This window comes from Dryobates pubescens, chromosome 18 (assembly GCF_014839835.1).
Source record: "Dryobates pubescens isolate bDryPub1 chromosome 18, bDryPub1.pri, whole genome shotgun sequence".
NCBI lineage: Eukaryota > Metazoa > Chordata > Aves > Piciformes > Picidae > Dryobates > Dryobates pubescens.
This window is the reverse complement of record NC_071629.1, coordinates 20123216-20146624: the sequence shown is the minus strand read 5'-3', so window position 1 is coordinate 20146624 and position 23409 is coordinate 20123216. Positions and strand designations below refer to the sequence as shown.

The window sequence follows — 23409 nt, the reverse complement described above, 5'->3', positions numbered from 1 at the left end:
CTTTTTTTTTTTTTGGGGAGGGTGGAGAAATATCTGGTGAAAAATGCCTAGGGTAAAATGCAACACTTCCATTGCACAGCGCTTTGCTATGAGTAGTGGCTTAGAGGTGGGGTTGGCAACTAAAATGATAGTGAAATAAACAACTGATGCCATGAAAGTGTTCAGCTTCAGTGAGGTGATGATGATGATCTGTTAAGATGATGTCAGGAACGTTAGGACTCATCCCTGAATAATAAATCCAATTTCCAGTTTGGGGACAGCTCCTGGGGCTGTTTAGTCTGGAAAGGAGAAGGCTGTGAGGGGATCTTATGAACGTTTGCAAATACCTGAAGGGTGAGTGTCAGGAAGAAGGGGCCAGGCTCTTTTCAGTGGTGTCCTGTGATAGGACAAGGGGCGATGGTCACAAACTGCAACCCAGAAAGTTCCACTCAAAATGAGGAGAAACTTTGGTGTGAGGGTGCTGGGGCACTGGAGCAGGCTGCCCAGGGAGGCTCTTGGAGCCTCCTTCTCTGGAGACTCTCAAGACCCACAGGGATGTGTTCTTGTGTGACCTGCCTTAGGTGATCCTGCTTTGACAGAGGCATTGGACTCCATGATCTCCAGAGGTCCCTTCCACCCCCTTCTGTGTTCCTATGATCTCAATTTTAGGTGCTCTCAGCACACACTTAGTGTCATATAGAGTGGTGTGACTCAATATTTTGGACACTGTCCCTGATCTTTTTTGAGACAGGAGGTACCATCAGGGCAAAGACAATGTTCCTGGTGGAGTTAAACCATGCTGAGGGCTAAAGAACTGACTGAAATCAGCTGAAATCATAGGGCTGAGGCTCCCTGAGACTCATAGCAAAGCCTGCTCTGCTTTGGATCAGGCACAAGCAGGATGTGGAGTGCACAGTCAGGTTAGATAAACTCTCTGTGGGAGATACTTTGAACTCTGTAAGAGAGAATTTCTCTTGCAGGCAAGCCACGTATGTAGTAAGAAGCAAAAAATAAAGCAAACCAAAAACCCCCAAAATTGTGTCCTGAAATGAAAGCCAAGCAGGATTTTATGATGAATCCTGTCAGTTCAGAGCAGGTCCCCAGCCCACAGGAGAGCTCTTTGTCATGAAATAAATGCTGAGAGGTAATAGATGAAGCAGTGGTGACTTAGAATCATAGAATCAACAAGGTTGGAAAAGACCTCAAAGATCATCAAGTCCAGCCTGTCACCCAAGACCTCATGACTACTAGACCATGGCACCAAGTGCCACATCCAATCCCCTCTTGAACACCTCCAGGGATGGGGACTCCACCACCTCCCCAGGCAGCCCATTCCAATGGCTAACAACTCTCTCAGTGAAGAACTTTCTCCTCACCTCCAGCCTAAACTTCCCCTGGCACAGCTTGAGACTGTGTCCTCTTATTCTGGTGCTGGTTGCCTGGGAGAAGAGACCAACCCCCACCTGGCTACAACCTCCCTTCAGGTAGTTGTAGAGAACAATAAGGTCTCCCCTGAGCCTCCTCCAGGCTAAGCAACCCCAGCTCCCTCAGCCTCTCCTCACAGGGCTGTGCTCAAGGCTTCTCCCCAGCCTCGTTGCCCTTCTCTGGACATGTTCAAGAGTCTCAATGTCCTTCTTGAATTGAGGGGCCCAGAACTGGACACAGTACTTAAGGTGTGGACTTCTCAGTCCGTGGCACAGATCTGTGTACCCCAGCCTAGGGAAATTACGTTCCTGAGCTGTCCCTGCTGTCTATTCAAAAAGGTGTGGGTTTGGGTATCACTTCTGGTGACAATACACTGTGTTTAGGACTCTTCCTTGCAGACACCCGGGCAGAAGGATGTAGTTCACTGCAGAAGAGGCAATTTTTTAGTGTGTCTTTATATTTTACCTTGTAGAATGTCATGAAATCCAAATCTTGCTACTTTGTATGTTGATTTAATTCATGTTGTTGCTTTCCACCCAGGTAACACTCTGGATGTTTTTAATATATATATATATTTTTTTCCATAATGCCTTTCCTCCAAAGATCCCAAGCTGATTTGGCCCAGTTCCCAGGTACAGCTTAGCAACACTTAGCATAAGACCAGTAAAAGGAAGTAGCAGGGAATTTCACGCAGTTCTTGGCCGGCTCTCAATTCAAATGCACCTACAGGTCGGAGCATCCCCAGCTCTTGAGCCCCCTGCTTCCCGTGGCTGTGACTGCCTGGGGCAAGTCCCTCCTGTTTCAGCCAGAAATCCCTCTCCCTTTCCTTTCTTCCCTCCCCCAGAACAAGCTCTGCTGTCCCCCAGCTCTTACATGAGAGAGATAATAAATCTTTATGTGGATGGGACATACAGGGTCTTGGGGCTGGAGGAGCCACTGCATTACTCTGGTTTTTGCTGTTTGCTCAGGAAGTCGCCGTAAGCCCAAGCACGCGCTTTCGGTTTTGCATCTCCCTGCATCACTTTAATGTCTTTTCCTTCTCTTCATACTTAGAGTAACTCATTTCTCCAGACTGCTAAATTTACCAGGGAAAGTTTCAGTTTCTTTTTCAGCAGTCAGAATGGGGTTTGTTTTTTTTTGAGTATTGGTACCGAATGCTGTTTCTCCTGGACTTTGAAACCAGCTCTCGTGTGGAAAGCCTTGCCTGCCTGGAAATTTGCTCCAGCTTGTTTTGCAGTTCAAAGTGCTGCTTTATGGATTCATTTTATGCCTCCTCGGAGACATTTTGTCAGAATTTTGCTTATCTGCTATTACTGCAAAATGCTCCACCATCTTAGGCAGCCAATCACCTCCCCAGCCCCCTTTCAGGAGACTTCAAAGCAAAATGGAAATTCAGCTGCGGGCTGTTGCGCAGGCTGCGGTGATCTGGCTCTCACCTTTGGACCATGGGCAGTATTAGCTGTGCTCACGTTGAAAAAGGTACTTCTGTACCATGCACAGCAAAGGGTTAACTCCTGTGCTGGGGAGAGGGGGAGAAAATCAGGCTGGCTGGACTCTGCCCCTTTGCTAATAGGCCTTCTTTCTAAAGTGCATGCAAGACAGATGAAAAATCTCAGGAGTTGCCTTGACTTATATTCCTGAGCATACAGCTTTCTCTTTTTTTGTGGTTAAATGTGACAGTTAGAGTGGAGTATTTATGCACAGTCAATAAATCAGCAGAAAACCTGCTGCAGTCAGGGCATGTATCTGTAGTCTCTTCCTTATACTGTAGCTGAAAATGAGATTCTTGAGTCGGCTGAAGCCTGAGAAAAGGCCTTCGGGTGCACATCTCCCCGTGGGAGACTTACAGCCAAGTCCACAGTCATGGGGGATTTGCACCTCAGCTTGTGTTATTCTCCTCTAGACTGCAAACTCAGACTCCTGAAAGGCAGTGGAAAAGCAAGTTTTGGATTAGGCTCCCAAACTCTGGCTCGTCTTTAGTGGAATGCTTGCAGAAAGGAGGTGGAGCAAGTGGAAGGGGCTGAAATCCTGAGGAGGTGAGCTACAACGTTGGGGCAGTTTGTATTGCAGTTACAAACTAGCAAAACAAACAAAGAAACCAAACCAACCAAACAAAAAGCACTGCTGAGCAATATCCTGAAGAACACTGCTTTGCTGTGTTTATTTATTTATTTTCAGAAGGGGCTATGTCACACTGGCAGAAGCAGCCTGGCCTCCTTCTAGTGTCTGTCTTAAGAGCAGCTAACTGCTGCTGAGCGAGAATATTTAGCCCTGATGCACCACACAACATCAAAGGATTTGAGTTTGCTCAGCTCCTGCCATCTTGGGTATAAATCTCTGTATTCCTCCCCTGCCATACAGTTCCTGGAGCTGTGGAGAAGTTATTGAGTACTGTGTCCAGTTCTGGGCCCCTCAGTTTAGGAAGGACATCGAGACACTTGAACGTGTCCAGAGAAGGGCAACAAGGCTGGGGAGAGGCCTTGAGCACAAGCCCTATGAGGAGAGGCTGAGGGAGCTGGGATTGTTTAGCCTGGAGAAGAGAAGGATCAGAGGTGACCTCATTGCCCTCTACAACTACCTGAAAGGTGGTTGTAGACAGGAGGGGGTTGGTCTCTTCTCCCAGGCAACCAGCACCAGAACAAGGGGACACAGTCTCAAGTTGTGTCAGGGGAGGTTTAGACTCGAGGTGAGGAAAAAGTTCTTCACTGAGCGAGTCGTTCGTCATTGGAATGGGCTGCCCAGGGAGGTGGTGGAGTCGCCGTCCCTGGAGGTGTTCAAGGGGAGATTGGACGTGGCACTTGGTGCTATGGTCTAGTTGTGAGGTCTGTTGGAACAGGTTGGACTTGATGATCCTTGGGGTCTCTTCCAACCTTAGTTGCTGTGATACTGTGATACTGTGATTATTTAGCACAGTTTCTTCTTACCTTTCATACTGGAGTTCAGCTGTACACAAATTCATTATGTAAATAGGAGATGTCATCTTTCTGAAAGGGACAGTAGAGATCTGTGGCTTGGCTGAGCGCTAAACACTCCTGAGTTCTCACTGTGGTACTGCACATTGCAAGGCAAGTCCCTTAGGTCTGGTGGCAGCCCCTTTTTCTGTGTGATAGGGACAATACCTCCCAATACAGGATGGATTAATGAGTGTTTTTACAGTGATTTAGCAGTGACCATTTTTTGCTCTGGCTTGAAGCCTTTTAAATCAAGCAGGAAAGCCGTCAGGACAGCTATAGCACAAGATCAAGACAGGGAGCCACAGAAGCAGGGGGGAGGTTCCAAGGGTTTAGCTGTTCATCCAGATTTTAAGTAGATAATTTCTGACTAAGGTATCAAGTGAGGCCCAAATTTGGTGTCAAAGCTGTCCTCCTTCAGCACCTAGAAGAGCATGGCTAGTGTCTTACAGGTAAACTATATTACTTCTTCATGTCAGAAAGCAGCTGGGTGGGTGGGGGGGAAAGTAACAGATGAAGCAATATAAAAGAATTGTTAAGAAGAAAGGAAGATTATTAGGGCTAAAATCCCATCAGAGGCAACAATTTAGATCCTAAGTTGTATCAGGATGAGGAACAGAACCATCATAACTTATCAGCACAACAGGGGAGAATACCACTGATCTGTTTGGTCAGAGATTGACTGGAATTGTTCTTCCAGAATAATGTTTCATTTTACTGTGGGACAGAATATCTACACAGGAGCCATTTCAAAATATTTCATGAGAGAAGAGCTTAACCTGCAGGAGCTGTTCTGATTAATTTCCCCCCAGAGACAAGTCCTTTAACTCCTGCAGTTGAAGAAATGCAGATGAGTGTAGTTGCAATCAAAAACCAAGAAATGTTTGAGCTTTGCAGATGTAACAAATGCCTGCTGCCATAGCTGCCAGGTAGTCAGCACTGCACACACAAGTTGTATGGAGGAGCAGTGAAGAACCACTGACTCTAGCTACACTCATGCACAGTAGTCTGTCTTTCATGTCTGTTATTTTCAGGAATAATAATAATAAAAAGTCTCATTAAACTAAATAAATGTCTTGCATTGTGGCCAGAAAATTGCTGACCTCAGCTCTTGTGGTCTTCAGCAGGAGCAGGCTTCAAAAGCCAAAGCTTGCAACAGAGAAAGAGGGAGAACCTTGCCTGCTGCTGCCCTTGGAAAGGTCAGTCTCTGCAAGAGGAAACAAGAGAGTTTCATCTTGACCTTTAAATACTATGTTTGGATGGGAGAGAAGTGTCTTTTAGGTATCTGGTAGTCTGGAATTAAATAATAATAATAATAAAAACCCCAAATAATGAAACATTTGTAAAGATATGAACTTCTAATTGCTTAGCATTTCCTGCAGCCTGACTTGAGGAAGCTGTGAGGCACAGCTGCCAGTTCAGTTTGGCTGAGGTCAGCTGGAGGCACAAGTTAGTGTCTGACCTCATCTGGTTGATGTGAGAGAAATGCATAGGTGGCCTCACCAAGCTCTCAGCACTGGGACCTAGCGGTGTTAGCTGGCATCTTCTACCAACAGTTTAGTTTCCATTCAGTCCTTAGCATGTCTGTTTCCACCCAGGAGCTGCTTTCCCAGACTAACATGCAAGTGGTGCAAAAATATGGTATCTGCACTTTTGTCTTCCTCAAGTCCCACCTCATCCAGTGCAGCTCCATTCATGTGCACTAATCACTTGGGTAAAAATGTTTACCTCACCTGGCATTTCTGCTATGACTGTTGAAACTCAACAGCCTTGATAACAGTTGCACTTGCAGAGATGCAACAAATGGGAGTGGGCCTGGAGACACAGAATGAGGTCTCCCAGTCTGACAGTGATTGGTTTTATTCTTTCAAAATGAGCTGCTTTTCAACTATTAATTTATCCACTTTTGAGTCACTAGAATGAAATTATTTTATACTGCTGTAAGGAAAATACTTGCAAAGCTAAAAAATCATTGAAAAGATTGGATGTGGCACTTGAAGCCATGGTTTAGTTGTCATGAGGTGTTAGGTATTAGGTCATAGGTTGGACTTGATGATCTCTGAGCTCTTTTCCAACCTGGTTGATTCTGTGATTCTTTCTAAAAGCAAAATAGAGGCTCGCCACCGTCCTGTGCTCAGATGTTGAGTTTTGGTGACAAAAGAGACAAGTGCACCCCGAATGATGCGAATTTACATCTCTGATTATGCTAATCAAGCTAGGTAATGGTATTTTTACATTCATAATGCTTCCTAACGGGGATTTTAGAATTCAGCTGTTGTGCTGTGAAACAGCAGCATTGTCCAAATGCTTTACAAAAAACCAACAGAATGAAAACTGACTCTCTGCCTGCTGGTCGAATGAATGACAACCACCACCTTTAAAAAGCTTTTTGAATGCAAAAGAGTTGGAAAATACTATCAGTTTCTTAATTATCCTTTTAAAGGAGGATTCATGTTGACAGCAGCTGCTTTTGTGGTTTGTTTTTTTTTGATTCAATTCTGGAAGCAAACAAGCATTCACCAGCAGACATAGTGCTAAATACTTCTCCAGTCTCCTTCCACCTACCCAGTCAGTAGTAGCTGCTGGGGCCTGTGTGCACGCAGGGGCCCAGCCCGGCCTGCTCAAGGGCTGAGGCCTCAGGGGGTTGAATCGGAGCAGGGCACCTTTGCGTCTTCTTTCAGCCCGAGACTTTTTTTTTCCCTCCGCCCTCTGTTTCACCTGAGTGGTAGGAAATAACGCAGGGGTTTATGTATTTTCAGTTCTGCCACACTTTATGGTCAGCCTGCCTTCATGCAGGCAGTGGGTGCCCCGAGGGCACTTCAGGGCAGCATTAACACCCGAAGCCCTGGAGTGTATTACCTGGCTGGGAAACAATCCTGTGTGGAGGGCTGAGGATTTAGTGCTTATGTGAAACCTCTGCAGGCCAGAAACAGAGCGGTTATGTCACCAGGTGATTAGCAGAGCTGCTTCGCTCGGCTTCCCAGGGCCAGCCTGCAGCTCCTGCCCACTCCCCTCGGCCCCGCTGGGGCCGTTCATGGCCATGTGGGGCGCCGAGGCTGGGCCGCAGCGAGGACAGGCCGCGAGGCGGGCAGGTGTGAGGCAGCAGCTCGGCCTAAGAGCGTCTGCGCGGTAACTCAGCCACAGGACTGGGCCGGTTACCGGTAGCACCGGGGAACAACACGGCTGAAAACAGGGCCATCAGCAACCGCACTCCCGGCCCCAGCAGCCCCCGGAGCGGAGCGGGGCGGGGCGGCCCCTGGAGCGAAGGGCGGGGAACCCCGCAGAGGGGCGGGGCGGGGTGACAGGTGCGGCGCGCGCGCGGAGGGGTCCGCCGGCGGCACCTCCCCGCGCTCCCCCCTCCGCCATGAATATGCAAATATGGGTATAATTGGCAGCCAATGGCGTGCGCGTTGGTCACATGGTGCTGGTGGAAGCTCGGGGAAGAGAAGTTGAGTCTCAGCGAACACAGCAGCTCAGTAGCGAGCCGCAAGGGCCGCAGCCGGAGCGAGCCGAGCCGAGCCTGGGCGGGTAGGCAGGCAGGCGGCCGGCCAGGGGGAGTGAGCGAGCGAACGAACGAGCTGTTCCCCCCCACCCCCCCTCACTCCTCCCCGCAGGGTGCCCGGCGGGCCGGGGCTCTGCCTGGACCATGCCGATCCTCCTCTTCCTCATAGACACGTCCGCCTCCATGAACCAGCGGGCGTATCTAGGCACCAGCTACCTGGACATCGCCAAGGGCGCCGTGGAGATCTTCATGAAGGTGAGTGCGGGGCCGGGAGAGGCCACTGCTGCCGCCGCCCCCGGTCGTCCCCTTCGCTCGCTCACGCCGCTTCTCTCCGCTCTCTCGGCAGCTGCGGGCCCGGGACCCGGCCAGCCGCGGCGACAGGTACATGCTGGTTACCTTCGACGAGCCGCCTTACTGCATCAAGGTAATAATCCCCCCCGCGGCCACCCCGGCCCCCCAGCGGCCGTCCTGGCCCCGCCGCGGGGCCGCCCTTCGCGTGGCGACGGCGCGGCGCAGCCCCGTCCGGCCCGGCGGCGGCAGCAGCAGCCTGTGAAGATGGCGGACATTTTGCTTTTGTATGGAGGAGAGAGGCTGAGGGCGCTGCTGAGATGGAGGAGGGGGGGAGGGAGGAGACGGACGGGAGCGTGATTCACCGCCCCGGCGTGCTGAGGGAGGCGGGCGGCCGGCTGCGCTCCGCCTCCCGAGCCGCTGCCCGCCCGCCTCCCGTGAGGCGGTGGCTCCGGCGGGGGCCTCGCCTCGCCGCAGGCCTCCGCCGCTGGCCGCGGCCCCTCGCGTTGCTGTGTTCCCTCCCCCGTCAGCGGAGGTCTTGTCCCGGCCGGGCTGAGGGGTAAGGGCAGAAGGCATCGCCTTGCTGTCGCCTGCGGAAGCTCCGCCTGGCAGTGGAGGGGCAGGGGACAGCCACGGAGCCCCCCTGCCACTCTTCTCGCCGCTGCCGCCTCTGGCATGGCTCTGGTGTTCGGGACGGAGGCACCCGGGACCGTTTTCCGCCTTTGCGAGGCAAGAAGTGGCGGTGCGAGTGTTTGCGTTGGGGATCAGTCCCCTCCTTCCCTCGGTGCCGTGCAGCCCGCACTGAGGTGAAAGGCGCTCGCCATCGCCCCTCGGGTGGGCATCTCCACGCAGGGTTGTGGTGAGCTGGACGTGGAATCTGCCAGCCTGGATTCTTCTGCCCCTCTTCACTCGTTCCTGGAGGGTGAGGCAAGTAGGGCTGTGCCATTCATCACATCGCCTGTGCCACGAAGTCGTGGGGCAAGGGAAAAGAAATCATCTGGGCTCTATGGCCCTGAACCTGTAGCCTTCGACTTATTGATGGAAATGCCAAATTGAATTAAAATACTTAAATAAAGCATGCCATAGAAGACATCATGGTGATTGGAGCTATAGACGCCTCCTGAATAGTCCTGGGTTAGGACTGTATGACTAGTACAATAGTGACCATAATTGTTGGACCTTTGACTCCTGCTCTGAAAGCTGAAGAGATTAACATAAAATTTCTTCCTGATCATCCCAGAGAGGAAAAAGGGAATCTTCTAGATCCCCTAGCTAAAGCTTTTTGAGGAGAAGTTGTAAAAATAACTGTGCTCCCTGATGCTGTCTAGTTATATCTTTGATAACGAGGAAACTTAATTATCAAAGAGCTATGAATCTTGGTTCCTTTCGTCAGCTAGGTATTTACACAGCTAAAAAGTACAGAAGTGACAGAAGTGATTTAGTGAGACAACATTAGTTTGTTACTGCACCTTTAGTTTTCTTCAGGAGGTGGGGAGGTCATCCTGTTTCTGTGAATTGAAAGCATCCTCCTTAAGTTACAGAAACCTACTATCTGTCAAAAAACCTAGGTCTGTCTAGGAGGGTTTTTTGGGGGACATTAATGCACACACCCTTTTCCCCCATCCATGTTAATGGCTGGATGCAAGCCTCCAATCTTTGTTATGCCAGCATGAACAGTAGGTTCCTGATGTGAAGGGTGTTTTCCCCTCCTAATTTTGTGTCAAATATTTTACACAAGTGGACCTTATGTTTGAGGAAGAAACCTTTCCACTGCAGTGAGATCCCATACTGGTGATTGAGTCAAAAAATACTGGAGGTCTGTGTGGAAATGCAACAGGTTATTAATTATCACATACATACTTAGTTTTGCTGAGCATGATCCTTGTGTTTAATGAGCATTTATGTAGATTCTGATGCACTAAGGAGCATCTGACTGTGTTCTTATTTCAATTACTATTTACTAAATGGGACTGGAGAGCTGGGCAAAGATGAACCTAATGAGGTTCAACAAGGATAAGTGCCGAGTCCTGCAACTGGGAAGGAAGAATAAACTGCACCAGTACAGGTTAGGAAGTGATCTGCTACAGAGCAGCCCTGTGGAGAAGGACCTGGGAGTGCTGGTGGACAACAAGTTCTGCATGGGACAGCAATGTGCCCTGGGGGCCAAGACGGCCAATGGGGGGCGTTCAGCGGAGTGTGGCCAGCAGGTCCAGGGAGGTTCTCCTCCCCTTCTACTCTGCCCTGGTGAGGCCACACCTGGAATATTGCATCCAGTTCTGAGCTCCCCAGTTCAAGAAGGACAGGGATCTGCTGGAGAGAGTCCAAGGGAGGGCTACAAGGATGCTGAAGGGACTGGAGCACTGCCCTGTGAAGAAAGGCTGAGGGACCTGGGGGTTCTTAGTCTGGAGAGGAGAAGACTGAGAGAGGATCTAATAAATGTTTACAGATACATGAGGGGATGGGTGTCGGGAAGGGGCAGCCTCTGCTCATTCATACCCTGTGAGAGGACACAGGGCAATGGATGTAAACTACAGAGCAGGAGGTTTCACCTCAACATGAGGAAGAACTTTATTGTAAGGATCATGGAGCCCTGGAACAGGCTGCCTAGAGATGTTGTGGAGTCTCTTTCTCTGGAGACTTCCAAGCCCTGTCTGGATGTGTTCCTGTGTGAGCTGTGCTGGATTCTATAGGCTTGCTCTGGCAGGGGGGCTGGACTCAGTCTCCAGAGGTCACTTCCAGCCCCTAACATCCTGTGATACTCATCATAGTGTTCAGTCAAATTTGACATACAGGCCAAAAGGGAAAAAAAAACCCAATGAAACAAAGCTTTTGGGTTCTTGTAACTTGCCAGTGTCTCCTCTTGGAAAATTTTACATGCTGATTTGTAAATTGGGCCTTCATCTTAAAACACTGTTTTCAAACCTAAGCAGCTTGTATAGGAACAGGCTGCAGATCCAATAAAGAGATGTTTGTAATCATTACGATCACAATTCGAGTTCAGCTATTAGATAAAGACTTGATGGCATAAATTAAGGTGATTAGGCTGTCATCCTGCCTCTTTCTCGAGCAGAGAAGGCCTCAGAGCAACCACATGATTCTTCCCCTGGTTGAAGATGTGTTTCAAATACCTTTTACTGCTATTTATGATGTCCCTCTGTTGTGTTTTCTGGCAACCATAGTTGTGCTAGGAGAACTTTCTGGTCTAGGCCAGATGCTGTGTGCCTTAAACATGCTTGTAAAAGAAGTAAAACTTAGCTTCTTTGCTGGTGCTGCTGTAGTTAGATACTTTCTCTCTCTTGGTTTACACAAGGCAAACCTGAGAAGTGAAAGCATTTTGCAGTTCTGCTTTCCAAGTATGTGCAGTAGCCCCAGGTTTTGGTCAGTGGCTGCTTCATCCTCTTTGTTTCCTTTATGATTTCCACTAAGTTTATAAACTCACAGAAGGTTCTCAAGGTTACCATTGGAGCTGTTGAGGGTAATAATCTTGTGGAGCTGAGATCCCCTAGGAAATGGAGGACTGGGAAGTTCAGCCTGAAGCAGGGGTGCATGTGTGGGACGTGTGGTGGTCTTGTTTCACAATTCGATTACTTGTGGCCTTCAGGTGTTTTAAATCAGCGGTGCTGGCTCTGTTGTGATGGACAAGGGCACAAAAGAAAATCACTTATCTGCTGGTATTATGCTAAATAAAAGGATCCTGCTCTGGCACAAATGATTTACTAAAACCTGTGCAACTAAGTGGATGTTTTCAAAACTGGTTTTGGAACAGTCTTGGGTGTAGAGGGGTTGAAATTATTTACCAGACCTGTGGCCCCCTCTCCCAGTTGCTCCTGGATTTTACCTGACTGCTTGCAGCTCTCTGCTTGTGCCACTTTTTAAGAAGGGGATTATTTAGTCTCTGGGTTTGCAGTGTGGCTCTGCAAAGAAGTCTGGTGGCATCAGAGGTTTTAAAGAGGAGGCAGGGCAATGTCCTGAGGAGCTAGGGACAGCAGGAATCTCCACTCTGGCAGCTGAAGGCCTCTGGAACCTCATCAGCTGCTTTGCTCCTGTCTGTTACATAATGTATAGATGGTGATTTGTGACAGGAATTATGCAGCCATTTGCAACTCCTGCTTTGCTTCCAAAATGCTCTCCCGTACAAGACCAATGCTCCAGTATTTTAAAAGCATGTTACAAAGATGTATGAACCTGCATTTGTCAAACAAGGTGATCCTGTATAGGTCAATGGAAAGATACCTGTGAGCTCTGCTGAGTGGTGGCTCAAACTTTTTGTTTTATTAAACTAGGAGGGGAAAACTGTGTTATTTCATGAGGTGAGAATGGGCAACCTAATGTTTATAATGCCTTTTTCCTTCACTGTTTCCAGCTTAAAGTTGTAGTAGGATGCTGTCCAGTGAGTGCACATCAGGTTAGTGGTGTATCACCCACACTGAACCGAGCCAGTCCATTCTGATTTGGGCTATTTGGCAGGCTTGGGAAACTATTGATACCTATGGTAAAGTTTCTTTGTAACCAGCAGCCTGTGGCAGGTGTCTATTACAATTACACCACCAGTGCCTCAGTGGATGTATTGAAGGAGTTTTTGTCCCATGTGTATCCAGTGCTCTTGTGTAAGGAAAAACTGGTTTAAGAGCAACCTCACAGTCTGGCACAGTATTTTATGTTCTTGGCCTTCTAGCTGAGGTAAATACATTTTCTGATTCAATGAATATGGTTCCTGATATGTGCTTGTTTTGAGGACTTCAGAGCTCCCTCCTTGCCATCCCTGTTTTGGTGGTGCAGTGCCTCCAGCCCTGTGTGCCAGCCCCACCCTCCCCATGGCTCTGCAAGCCGTGGCTGATGGCAAATGCCTGGTGTGTGGGGGGGTGAAAACAGGCCAAGCGTGTTGCTGACAGCTCTGCAGAGCTCTTTCCCAAGCTCCCACAGCTTGTGGCTCTCAGAGCTGTGCTGGGGCTTGGTATGGCAGTCGTGGCCTTCTGGGGCTTGTTCTATGTATGTGCCCACTTGCTTTGTTTGAACTCTGACACGCTTTTAGCATCCCTAGCTGTTTCTTTTCCTTTTTTTAATCTTTATCAAATGTTTCTTTACATCTAAACACATGATATAAATGGACTCAGTCTTAAGGCATGTTACTTGTTGGTTTTTTTTCCCCCCCCTGAAATAGTGGTGCTAGAGTGAAACTAAAGGAAGAAGGGAGAAGTGTTCTCACCTACCCCCTTTCCCCAGACTTTTCCTCTTTTCCAGGGACAAAGAAAAGAGGGAGGGAGGTTCCAGCAAGACCTACCTGGATTTCTCTGTAAAGGCAGCACACACTAAAATCTTGGCCTAAAAAGAGGTTTTGGAAAGGAAAGCAAGGTTTAGCTCTTGTTGTTGTTGTTTTCCATTCCTGATTTTTGTTAAACCTCACATGCTGCAGTTTGTGGTCTGCTTATAGATTTGTGCTGCAAATGGCAAGTTCAGGCCCAGAGGAAAAAACCCAATGGTGGTCTTCTGTGAAGTTATTGATTAACTGGATTGCCCTGTTTCCTTGTGACTGATAGCTGGCTGCTGGCAGTGACAGGATCTTTCCTCAGTCCTTGAGGAATATTATTTATGACAGGGTCAAAGAAATAGGGCTTTTGTTTTATGTTCTTGTGAGACTGTAGTTTGACCTTCATAGGTGATCTGGCCACAAGTCAGAGAACTCGAGTTGCTTACTCTGAGTTTGGTGTTATTATACCTTTGCATCTTTCTGGTCTGTATTATACTGAATGTAAGAGTCAGTAGTGACTGCACTATAAATGGGCTACCTGAGTCTGAGAAGCTGCTCAAAATTCACACAGTGAATGTGCAACTCTTTGCTGCTTGAGAAATGCAAACTAGAATTGACAGGGAGGATGCCTCCGATTCTGTTGCTGTTCTCTGCTGGTCTGAACATATGCTTCAGCGCTGAAGAGCTCTCTTGTGGAAACGGCCCTTCGTGAGGCACTCTTAGCAACCTCTTCTGTTTCCCTCAAATTCTCATAAGGGGTTGAGCTTGCTGACCTTTGAATTTTGCTGTTGGATTGGAATACCTTAGAGGCTGGAGGAAAAATGTGTGGAAGGCTCTTTTATGCATCTGTTGGAGTACTTGCTTATATGTAAATAATCTGTTCGTCTATCATGCTAAAGCAGTGCTTCAGAACTGGGAGTTCATAAGGTTAGACTCGAGGAGGATGACTTTGGTGTCTCTTTTTTTTTAGTGATACAAAAGCTTTTGCCTGCTGTTTTTGGCTTCTCCTTTTGCTCAGAATCTGTGCTGGTGTAGAATGCAACCGATTGCCACTGACTCTGCAAGGGGAGGTGGCAATTGAATAGGCTGTGCTGCAAAACAGGTGCTGAATCTGTTTGTCTGTTTCTGGAAGAAATTGGAGATCCTGACCCTAAGCTGCAGGGAGAAAAAGAAACCCAGCTGGGGAACCTTTGGGGTTTGAAGCAGAGATCTTCAGGAAAGCTGCCTGAGGTGATAAGAAATGCATTTGTTTGTGTTTTAACTTTTGTCAAGGAACACCACCGGAGTAATACCTAGTGAGCTAACCTGTAGCAAATCCACAGAATAATCTTGCATTGATGAGGCTTTTACAGGAGCCTTGGGACACCAAAACCTCATCAGTTTTGCATGTAAAGCATCTGGCTTCTGGCAAACGCAAGCACTTGGCGGTCTGACCTGCACTGTGGCAAAGGATGTCTGAACAGCTGGAAATGGGGTTGGAGGTTTACTAGCTGGTGGTGAGGTATGCAGGCAGAATTGTTTTGTGCAAGGCTGTGTGGTAGTTTCAGGCAGATGCCCACCACAGGCAGATAGCAGCTGCAGGGGCAGGAGGGAAGTTGATAGTGGAGCCATGCAAAGGGGAAAGAAAACGGAAGTAAATGGGAGAGGCCTATCTTTCTCTCCAGATATGCTGTAAATAATGTATGAACTTAGCAAGCCTATTAGCCAGGCATTATTGGAAGGATAACCCCCTCCCCACACACACACACACATGCAGTATATAGTCCTGAAGGGCTGAATATAATGTAGGTAGTCTGTGCAGTGTTTGTTCTTGGTAACCGATTCAGGACACTATGGTCTGTGTTTGTTCAGTGAGGAGAGAGCCATTCCTCTTCTGCTTCTACAGGTTTGGAGTCAGTCATCATGTTTTTATTTCTGAACATCTTTCATTCCCTGTGAAGGCTAAGGATGCCTTTTCTCCACTCTTGCTGTGATTGGCTTGGGTTTTGTCATGGAATTTTGGTGTATTTTCAGCAGGCTGACTTTCAGCATAGGTGACTGATGTGTGCAAGGCCAACAATTGCTCTTCCTCTGTTAAACACAGTGAATTTAAGGAAAGAAGCAGAAGTAACTTAGTTGTTTAGGGAGTACTCATGCAAACCCTGATCTTTTAGTTCTAAGGACAAAACGTTTGTAGAATCCCCTCCCCACCATTTTTACCTGCTCCTTTCCATCTAACAGCCTTAGCACTCCAGTCATAGAAGGCAGGATGTGTGCTCTGTGTGTGTGTCTGCAAAAAAAAAGGTCAGTTTTTGGTATGGTTTAATTGGATAGTTAAATTGGGCAGATAAAAGGTTCTTGTTGGTGCAAATAGTAGGCTTGTATTTTATATGCTGCAGTGCATATGTCAGTCTAAAAAAATACACCAAAAAATGTTTTCCTGAGAGCTGGAATTGCCAGTTGCCATCCCTCTTAGCAAGCATGCAATGAAGTATTGTAGCTCCTTTTAGCTTCTAACAGTGCTAAATATGTTCCACTAGAAAGCATTCTTGAAACAGCACATTCCCTTTCTTGAGAGATAAGGCATTGGGGTGGTGTAAAGCATGTTAAAATGCTTTTAAACATGCATAAGCATGCTGGCCTTGCATCTTTCTCCCTGTCCTGAGTGACTGCTTGCTGTCTGCCTTTTGCTTGTGAGTCGGAGCGAGCATCCTCTAGCAGGAACTGGTATGTCAAGGAGAAAGCACTGAGGAATTTTGTGCATGATAATGTACCTTTCCCTTTCAAAAGGCCAAGCCAGGAACAATCAGATGGACTCGCTCTTCTAGAAGAAAGAGGTTTGCATTCTGAAATTGAGGGCCTTTGCACAAATTCAGGTTCATGCAAGAATGAAATAATGAAGTTTTTGGAAAGGGATTGATTTTTTTTTTTAATGGAAGGGCAGCTTAGAAATTAACTTCCTGGTAGATAAGATGGCCCAGGCTCTGCTTGCCTGTCACTTTTATCATTAGTTTCTGAAGTTGGTTTAATATGTGAATTTCACCTGCTACCTGACTTCAAGGGGTGGGAGAGGCTGTGTTGCTAAGTTAATTCCTGATGAGAATATTTTAACCAAGGTTCCATTTCTGCAGGAATCTGCCAACTGCAAGGTTGCTTTCTCATCTGAAGGGTGTTGCTGCCTCATACACAGAATCACAGAATCAACCAGGTTGGAAGAGACCTCCAAGATCATCAAGTCCAACCAATCACCCAACCTTAACAAATCTACTAGACCATGGCACTAAGTGCCCCATTCGTGCATTGATGAGATGACAGAGGCCTTGAATGGAAACCCACATCTGTTGTTCTTGGCCCCTGCAGCAATGTCATTTATTGTTTGGTTGGTTTTGTATTTTAATTTAGTTCTTTATTTGGTCTTGGCCACATTCAAAGATGTGTAAGCCCTTAAGACTACAGGATAAACTAGGCAAAAGTAGATATATTTGCACTAAGAGGCTTAACTTTAACATCCTGAGTGCAAAGGTCGCTTTCATTTCAAAAATAGAAGCTTAAAATGTGAAATCATGCAGTTGAGTTGGATCTTCCCAGATGTAGTTTTGTAGGGAGATGTCCTGTAGGAAGGAAGGAAGGGTCTTTGTGAGGGTTGTGGTTCCTGCCACAGGTAATCGTTATGGGCTGCTTCCTCCCCTTCAGTGCTGTTAGCATTTGAGTTGCCCTCGAGAGGGTTTCTCACAAGATTTTTGTTGTTGTTGCTATGCACTGAGGAAGGCCTAGGCCTTGTCACCTGGCTTTGTAGTGTAGCTAAAAACATGCACTAAATGCTTCTGTGATGCCTTGAAAAGGGGTGTTTACTCTCTTTAAACCCCATGAAAAACCTAATAGGATGTTGAATGCCGGTTGTCTCCCCTCGTAACAATGGAGAAAGGTAATTGGACACTGCTGTGGTGTTCAGCCTTGCATGTTTCTCCAAACAGTTTGCCAGAAAGAGCTGTGATTGGCAGCAGTGGTGCAAGAATGATCATCTGAGCTTGTTCTGAGCAAGGAAAAACGACACAGAGTGCTGTCTCCTACAGTGTTTCCATACCTCAGACAATTGGAATCAAATAGGGGGGAACAGTGACTTGTCTTTGAAAGATGAGCTCTTCTGGAGGGGGTAGCAATGTGACTCCAGGACCCAGTGAGGTGATTCTGGATGTCTCCAGTCTTAAGCAATTGTCTTCTTCATGTTCTTTATTCTCAATGCCTATGTCTCTGATTTTACTTAATAACAGGCTAAAAAAGAAAAACCATCAGTGGAAAGAGCAGCTGCTGCTCTTCTGACTTTTTACAAGCAGATTGTATTTAAGCAATTCACTCCTGTAGATTTAGTCTTGATTTATTTATTTTTTTTTTCCTTCTTAAACTCTACTCTTACAGTGTGCCACTTAAGTCTTGGGCTGCTTGGCAGCGGATGACACCAAGCTGGGGGCAGGAGTTGGTCTGCTGGAGGGTAGAGAAGCTTTGCAGAGGGACCTCGCCAGGCTGGGCAGATGGGCAGAGTCCAAGGGCAGGAGATTGAACACATCCAAGTGCCGGGTTCTGCACATTGGCCACAGCAACCCCATGCAGTGCTACAGGCTGGGGTCAGAGTGGCTGGAGAGCAGCCAGGCAGAGAGGGACCTGGGGGTACTGGTTGATGGTAGGATGAACAGGAGCCTGCAGTGTGCCCAGGCAGCCAAGAGCGCCAATGGCATCCTGGCCTGCATCAAGAACAGTGTGGCCAGCAGGAGCAGGGCCACACTGCCCGTGTATACTGCACTGGTTAGGCCACATCTTGAGTCCTGTGTCCAGTTCTGGGCCCCTCATTTTAGGAAGGAGGTTGAGTTGCTGGAAGGTGTCCAGAGAAGGGCAACAAAGTTGGTGAGGGGTTTGGAACACAAGCCCTATGAGGAGAGGCTGAGGGAGCTGAGGTTGCTTAGCCTGGAGAGAAGGAGGCTCAGGGGTGACCTCATTGCTCTCTACAACTCCCTGAAGGGAGGTTGTAGACAGGCGGATGTTGGTCTCTCCTCCCAGGCACCCAGCACCAGAACAAGAGGACACAGTCTCAAGCTGTGCCAGGGGAGGTTTAGGCTGGATGTTAGGAAGAAGTTCTATACAGAGAGAGTGATTGCCCATTGGAATGGGCTGCCCAGGGAGGTGGTGGAGTCACCATCATTGGAGGTGTTCAGGAGACTTGATCGGGTGCTTGGTGCCATGGGTTAGTTGTTTAGGTGGTGTTGGATTGGTTGATGGGTTGGACGCGATGATCTTGAAGGTCTCTTCCAACCTGGTTTATTCTATTCTCCTAACTGGATAGAGCAGGAATCTGTTGCTTTGCATTTTTCTTAACTGATTAGACAATAGTCAGAACAATAGTGTAGTATGTGCTAAGCAGTTTCAGCTATAAGCAGCATGTTCTAGGGTTAAAGGTTTAGTGAGGTGCCAAGGAAAGAGTAATGAGTCTTGTAATGAGACTTTGGTATTGTGCAGATCAGAATCTGTGCTTGCCTGTAGACTTCTTTTTTATTGATCCATATGTTCCCTTTGCAGAGTGCTTGAAAGAAAGTTTCTTTTGGTGTAAGATCTGGCATTTACAGTATCTCTGAAACTTGAACTGCTTACTACCAGATCAGTTAGTAAAGGGCTGTAGTAACTAAAGGAGCAGTCCCATGTGAGGAAGGCTGAGAACTGAGGCTGAAGCCAGGACAAACCAAGAGTAACAGCAGTGGCCTGGGGTAGATGAGAGGACTAACTGGTAGGGCAGGCAGTTGCTGTAGCTTTCATGGAATGGTAGGGGTTGGAAGGGGCTTCTGGAGATCACTGAGTCCAACACATGCCCCCTGCCCCCTCCACCTGCCTAAGTAGGATCACCTAGGGCAGGTCATGCAGGAATGTGTCCAGATGGGCCTTGAAAGTGTCCAGAGAAGGAAACTCCATAAACTCTCTGGGCAGCCTGTTCCAGGGTTCTGTCACCCTTACAGCAAAGAAGTTTTTCCTCATGTTGAGGTGGAATGTCCTGTGTTCCATTTTGTGTCCATTGCCCCTTGTCCTATCACAGGACACCACTGAAAAGAGCCTGGCCCCTTCTTGACACCCACCCTTCAGATAGTTATAAACAGCCCAGGGAGGTGGTGGAGTCACCACCCCTGGAGGTGTTCAAGAGGGGACTGGACGTGGCACTTGGTGCCATGGTTTAGTCATGGGGTCTGTGGTGCCAGGTTGGACTTGGTGATCTTTGAGGTCTCTTCCAACCTTGGTGATTCTGTGATTTTTTTACCCAGTTACCATGATTCTTAGCTTGGGCACTGGATGGGGTAAATGTTATTCTAGGCTACAAAACCAACCCTTCAAATCTCCTTCCTTTTGCTTTTTAAAGGCCAAGATGATGCCTGATTAGGCTGTGCTTTCAGACAGAGATGTGTTTTAAAGTCTCAAGTGTAAAATGATAGTTGAAAAACCCCCACAAATCCTCATGAGATGAATGTTGTTGAATCACTGATTTGACTGAAAACAAGAGATCTACAGTGTGGTTAAGCTGGTGTTGCTCTCCTCTGCTTAGAAGTGAGTATAATGCATTTGTATTGGTCTTCATAGCATGTTAGCAGTAGAGCTAGTAGGGTTTTACTGGGGGGGAGGTGGAGTTAAACTCTGCTTTGTGGGAAAATCTGCATCTGTTGAGTCAGAACACTCAGTGCCTGTAGCTGCTGCCAGGCATCCTGTCCTGGTGGTGCCCTTGCTCGCAGGCTGGGGATGTGGTGGGCTGGAGCAGGGCCTGGCAGCCTGCACGCCCTGTTGACTTGGCTATAGTCTGAAGCCAGCCAGGTCCTCAGTATGAAATGTTCAGGGAGCTGCAAGGTACAGCAAAGCAGGGAACACCCCCAGTTAATCAAAAGAGCTGAAGCTGAGACAGATACATTTGAATGGTGTGGCTCTGTAGGGAAGCTGCCTTTTAAACTAAAAAAAACCCTTAACTATAACAATGCCTCCAACTGTGTTTTGTTTTGCTTGTTTGGGCTATTTTGTTGGCTTTGTGTGTGTTTGGGGTTTTGTACATTTTGTTTTGCTTTGGTTGTTCTTCTCTTCGTCAGACTTGCTGGCTTTGCCTAGTTAAGGTTTCTGGGTTTGTGTTCCTTCAGGGAGCATATCAGTTTGTGATTCAAAGTCTACCTTCACCCCCTGCACACAGACACTTCCAGCACAGCAGTGCCATTTCAGACATGAAGTGAGGAAGTCTGCTTAGGTGACCCCCTCTAACTTTGTTACCTTGTTGAGATTTAAAGTAAACTTGCAATGCATGTAGCACTTGGGTGTGCTGCCCTGGTCCTATGATGTGCTTTTGGGAGGCGGGGGGAGGAATAGGACAATTTTCACCGTGAGCATGGATCTGGCTGTGTTGTCTGAGCTCTGGGCTCCCTGCAGCTGGAGGTTCATCACTAATTCTCTTCCATTTGATTCCCCAAGGTGTGCCATGAAGAGTCCCCTTGTGCTGATAGCACAAACTCCATAACCTCTTAGCTATTGCCTTCATTCCTTGTGACTTTTCCAACCGTGCTGGGAGTAGGGAGGGGCCAGGAGGCCAGTTGAAAAGTACATTAGATGGTTTGGAAGAGCAGTAGGCACCATGGGTAAATGCAGGTTTTTGATACCTCTGCATTTTACCTCTCTGCCTTCTTGACAATGTTTTAGATGCACCTCTAAGGGTATTTCTAAAATGACTGTTATGCTGCTGAACAGAAGCACACAGACTCTCACTTTGCTTACTGTCCTAGAGCTGCAGGTTGTATCAGGAGATCTGTGCTCCCTCTCCATTAGCTGTCCTGTGAAACATAACTTGTTCTGGTTCAACTCTCTCCTGAAAGCTTGTTGAGTGTTTCTCAGAATCTGCTTTTTATAGTGTGTTGTCCTTATGGAAATAATGCTTTTTGAAACGGAGTGTTGCCATAATCCCCTTGGTGTTTACATTTTCCTTTCTTCAGGTGTAAATCCTTTCATCCTTGGGCAGCAAAAAGTGATTTGAGTGTAGCTGTCAAAACCCACCAAATATTGTTGAGCAAAAAAGCTCAATGCAGAAATGGGTTAAGGCATGGAATCATAGAATCAATAAGGTTGGAAAAGACCTCAAAGATCATCAAGTCCAACCTGTCACCCAAGACCCCATGACTACTAAACCATGAAACCAAGTGCCACATCCAGTCCCCTCTTGAACACCTCCAGGGATAGTAATTCCACCACCTCCCTGGGCAGCACATTCCAATGGCCAATTACTCTCTCTGTGAAGAGCTTTCTCCTCACCTCTAGCCTAAACCTCCCCTGGTGCAGCTTGAGACTGTGTCCTCTTGTTCTGGTGCTGGGTGCCTGGGAGAAGAGACCAACCCCCACCTGGCTACAACCTCCCTTCAGGGAGTTGTAGACAGCAATGAGGTCACCCCTGAGCCTCCTCTTCTCCAGGCTAAGCAGCCCCAGCTCCCTCAGCCTCTCCTCACAGGGCTGTGCTCCAGACCCCTCCCCAGCCTTGTTGCCCTTCTCTGGACACATTCAAGAGTCTCAATGTCCTTCTTAAACTGGGCCAGATCTGGACACAGGACTCAATGTGAGGCCTAACCAGTGCTGAGTACAGGGGCCCAATGACTTCCCTGCTTCTGCTGGCCACACTGTTCCTGGTGCAGGCCCCGATGCCATTGGCCTTCTTAGCCACTTGGGCCCACTGCTGGCTCATGTTCAGGCAGCTGTCAATAAGTGCCCCCAGGTCCCTTTCTGTTTGGCAGCTCTCCAGCCACTCTGACCCCAGCCTGTAGCACTGGGAGCAGCAGGTAATAAATAAAAAGGTTTGGGGTTTTTTGGGTTGTTTTTTTGCTTGGCATTGGTTATTATCACTTGATTCCAAGCATAGTTTCAGCTTTGAGCATCTCTGTTTGACATCTCTAACACAGTGAAAGTATTGCTTCTCTAAAAATGCCAACATTACCAGAAGGCCACAGCACTCATTTTGTAACTGGAGCTTAAGAGCCTCTCTACTAGTGTTTTCCATGGATACTATGGTTAAAGATTAATAAGAGTTGCTCTTACACAAACATATTGAATTCTTCTTGATGGAAAAGCATCTCTATATCTTGTTTGATGTCATAGTCATCTTCAAAGGACAATGAGCCACATTGGTGTGGCCTGACTGAGTCTGTTTCCTAGGGTGTGGTTATTTTTCTTTTTTGAGGTATCTTGGTGAAAAACCTTTTTTCCATGTAATTGGCTGCTTGTCAATAACAGTTATAGACCACACTAGAATCTGTATCACAAATAGTGTGGCCAGCAGGAACAAGGAGGTCATTCTGCCTCTCTGCTCGGCGCTGGTTAGGCCACACCTTGAGTTCTGTGTCCAGTTCTGGGCCCCTCTATTTAAAAAGGATATTGAGACTCTTGAATGTGTTCAGAGAAGGGCAACAAAGCTGGGGAGGGGTCTGGAGCACAGCCCTGTGAGGAGAGGCTGAGGGAGCTGGGGTTGCTTAGCCTGGAGAAGAGGAGGCTCAGGGGAGACCTTGTTCTCTACAACTCCCTGAAGGGAGGTTGTAGCCAGGTGAGGGTTGGTCTCTTCTCCCAGGCACCCAGCACCAGAACAAGAGGACACAGTCTCAATCTACACCAGGGGAAATTTAGGATGGAGGTGAGGAGAAAGTTCTTCCCAGAAAGTGTAATTGGCCCTTGGAATGTGCTGCCCAGGGAGGTGGCAGAGTCCCCATCCCTAGAGGCGTTCAAGAGGGGATTGGATGTGGCTCTTGGTGCCATGGTTTAGTTAGTCATGAGGTGTTAGGTGACAGGTTGGACTTGATGATCTCTGAGGTCTTTTCCAACCTTATTGATTCTTTGATTCTAGAATGCATTTCTGATCTTGGTCACATTGATTCAGAAAACAAGCTGGTCCAGTGTGTGTTTTAAGTGAATGAGTCTTTGGTGCACTCTCAGGAGAGCTCAGCTTCGAAATGGGCAGTGAAGGGAATCCCCTGTGCACCTCAGTTCACATTGCAGAC

General features: G+C 47.7%; 1 protein-coding gene across 1 annotated transcript in view; it reads left to right on the top strand.

Annotated features, from left to right (window-relative positions):
* Positions 1-7920: 7920 nt before the first annotated feature.
* LOC104303640 (integrator complex subunit 6-like) overlaps positions 7921-23409 on the top strand; it is a 57004-nt gene continuing 41515 nt past the window's right edge. Inside the window, exons 1-2 of the mRNA XM_054169373.1 lie at positions 7921-8112; positions 8204-8281. Coding sequence (XP_054025348.1) covers positions 8002-8112; positions 8204-8281 — 189 coding nt within the window. The 5' untranslated portion in view covers positions 7921-8001. The remainder of the gene's footprint in view (positions 8113-8203; positions 8282-23409) is intronic.